The sequence below is a fragment of the Nannospalax galili genome, unplaced genomic scaffold (genome assembly GCF_000622305.1).
Source record: "Nannospalax galili isolate Female #2095 unplaced genomic scaffold, S.galili_v1.0 scaffold1617, whole genome shotgun sequence".
Lineage (NCBI taxonomy): Eukaryota > Metazoa > Chordata > Mammalia > Rodentia > Spalacidae > Nannospalax > Nannospalax galili.
This window is the reverse complement of record NW_008340915.1, coordinates 1,424,361-1,426,070: the sequence shown is the minus strand read 5'-3', so window position 1 is coordinate 1,426,070 and position 1,710 is coordinate 1,424,361. Positions and strand designations below refer to the sequence as shown.

The following is a 1,710-nucleotide window of genomic DNA, read 5'->3' as shown; positions in this document are numbered from 1 at the left end:
GGTGGGATGGAAGGGTGAATGTGGCTTAGGGAGTCCTGGTGCAGAGAGCTGCGCTACAGACTTACCCCAAGAGGCCTGAGGATAGTAGTGCAGGCTAGGAAAGTTAGCCGGTGGTGCAGGCCCAGGGAAACAGAGAGAGGTGAGGGCAGGGCCAGGACCAGAAGTGGTGCTCCTGCAGCCCAAGAAAGGGACTGAGTTGCTCTGGGTGAGAAGGATCAGGAAGCAGTATTGGTTCTCCAGGTGTCTGGGGCCCCAAGACTAGGAATGGCGCAGGGCCCAAACTAGGAGTGTAGAGCGTAAGTTTTTTTTTAGGGCAGCGTACTGGGGAGGAAGATAGTATGCTTCTTGTTGTAAATAAACTGAAAAGATGTGCAGGCTGTTCAGACTGTCAGAATTCTTGTAGAAATTTTTAACTTCTGACAGCAGTTCTCCTTCGGACAGCGCCCTGTGCCTCACCACCTGGCTCAGCAGACCTTTGAGCATGCATCTGTAGTTTGCAAAAGATCTTGTGTTTTCTCTGAGTTTCTTCTTGCTCTCCTTTTACTCCTGGGCTAACCTGGAGAGAGCTGTTCCTTGTCTAAAAACTGATCGAGTCATTCAAATTCAGCAGCCAGTTCCTGTCTCTGCGCTTCCATCTCCTCTCTCAGGGCCAGGGGTCTTCTGCTCTGGATGCTTACTAACTTTGTAGCCTCTTTGACTTTTCTCTTCAAGGGCTTGATGAAGCCTTGGGTCTTCTCCCTGTGGTGAGTGACAGCCTCTGGATGGTTGTCACCTGAAGGCCACAGTGCCCATCGGGCCCAGTGCAGAGTTCACACAGAAGCTCTAGGTTCTCCTTACAGAAGAGGATCAGGTCCCGCTTGTGCTTCACACACGTGGTCCTGGGTTCCTGCCTCTTCCTCTTGCCACTGATGCTGTGGAGCTGCTTCATTCTTTCAATCATCCTTCCCAGCTGGATGTTGCTCCTGCAGTTCAGGTCTTGGCATGAGCGTCCATAGGCAGGACAGGGGAACCTGCCTTGTATATTTCTGAGTGTTGGATGCAGGTGTGACCAAAGTTGGGTCCACATTCCGTGGTGAGTGGGTCTGACAGTTCATCCAGACAGATGGGGCACTTGACCTATACCTGGAAACCTGACAAGGACACGGCCATTGCCAACAGGCTAGGAGTGAAGGTCTGGACTGAGGGGGATTTCTTCAGAAGGTTGGCCCTGGAGTGCTCACAGGGACAAGCAGTTTTGCACTTAGATCTCACCATCCTTTCTGGAGACGGCTGATGATCCCACTGCTGTCCCAGAGTTTCTCACAGTGGGTGGCAGTCTTTGAGTCTTTTTGAGCTTTTAAACTCTAACTCCAGCTACCAACAAAGTCCTTTACATGGGCCTGAAGCCAGTGACAGCTCCACTGGACAGCTACTCTTGTGGCCTCTGGTCCCTCAAGTTCGTTTGAGTAACAAATTTCTGGAGTAGATGGCTCTGAATGGTCCCAGGTCAGGAGCAGGAGCTCAGCACTGGACCTTTACATTTAAGTCAAGTGCGGCTGTTCTAAATTATATTTTTAAAAAGAACCTGAAACAAAAATTTAGAACTTGCTATCTTACAGTTCCATGGACCAGATGTTTAAAATCAGTGTTACTGGGCTAGAGTCAGGCCGTGTGCAGCACTGTTTTCTCCTGGAGGCTCTGCAGGGAGCATGGTCCTACACTCTTATCCCA

At 50.5% G+C, this 1,710-nt stretch overlaps 1 protein-coding gene across 1 annotated transcript in view; it reads right to left on the bottom strand.

The window, feature by feature from the left end:
• The window catches only part of LOC115070887 (putative tripartite motif-containing protein 75), a 7,541-nt gene extending 6,601 nt beyond the window's left edge, over positions 1 to 940 (bottom strand). The window contains 1 exon segment of the mRNA XM_029564920.1: positions 784 to 940. Within this exon segment, the coding sequence (XP_029420780.1) occupies positions 784 to 940 (157 nt within the window).
• Positions 941 to 1,710: the final 770 nt, after the last annotated feature.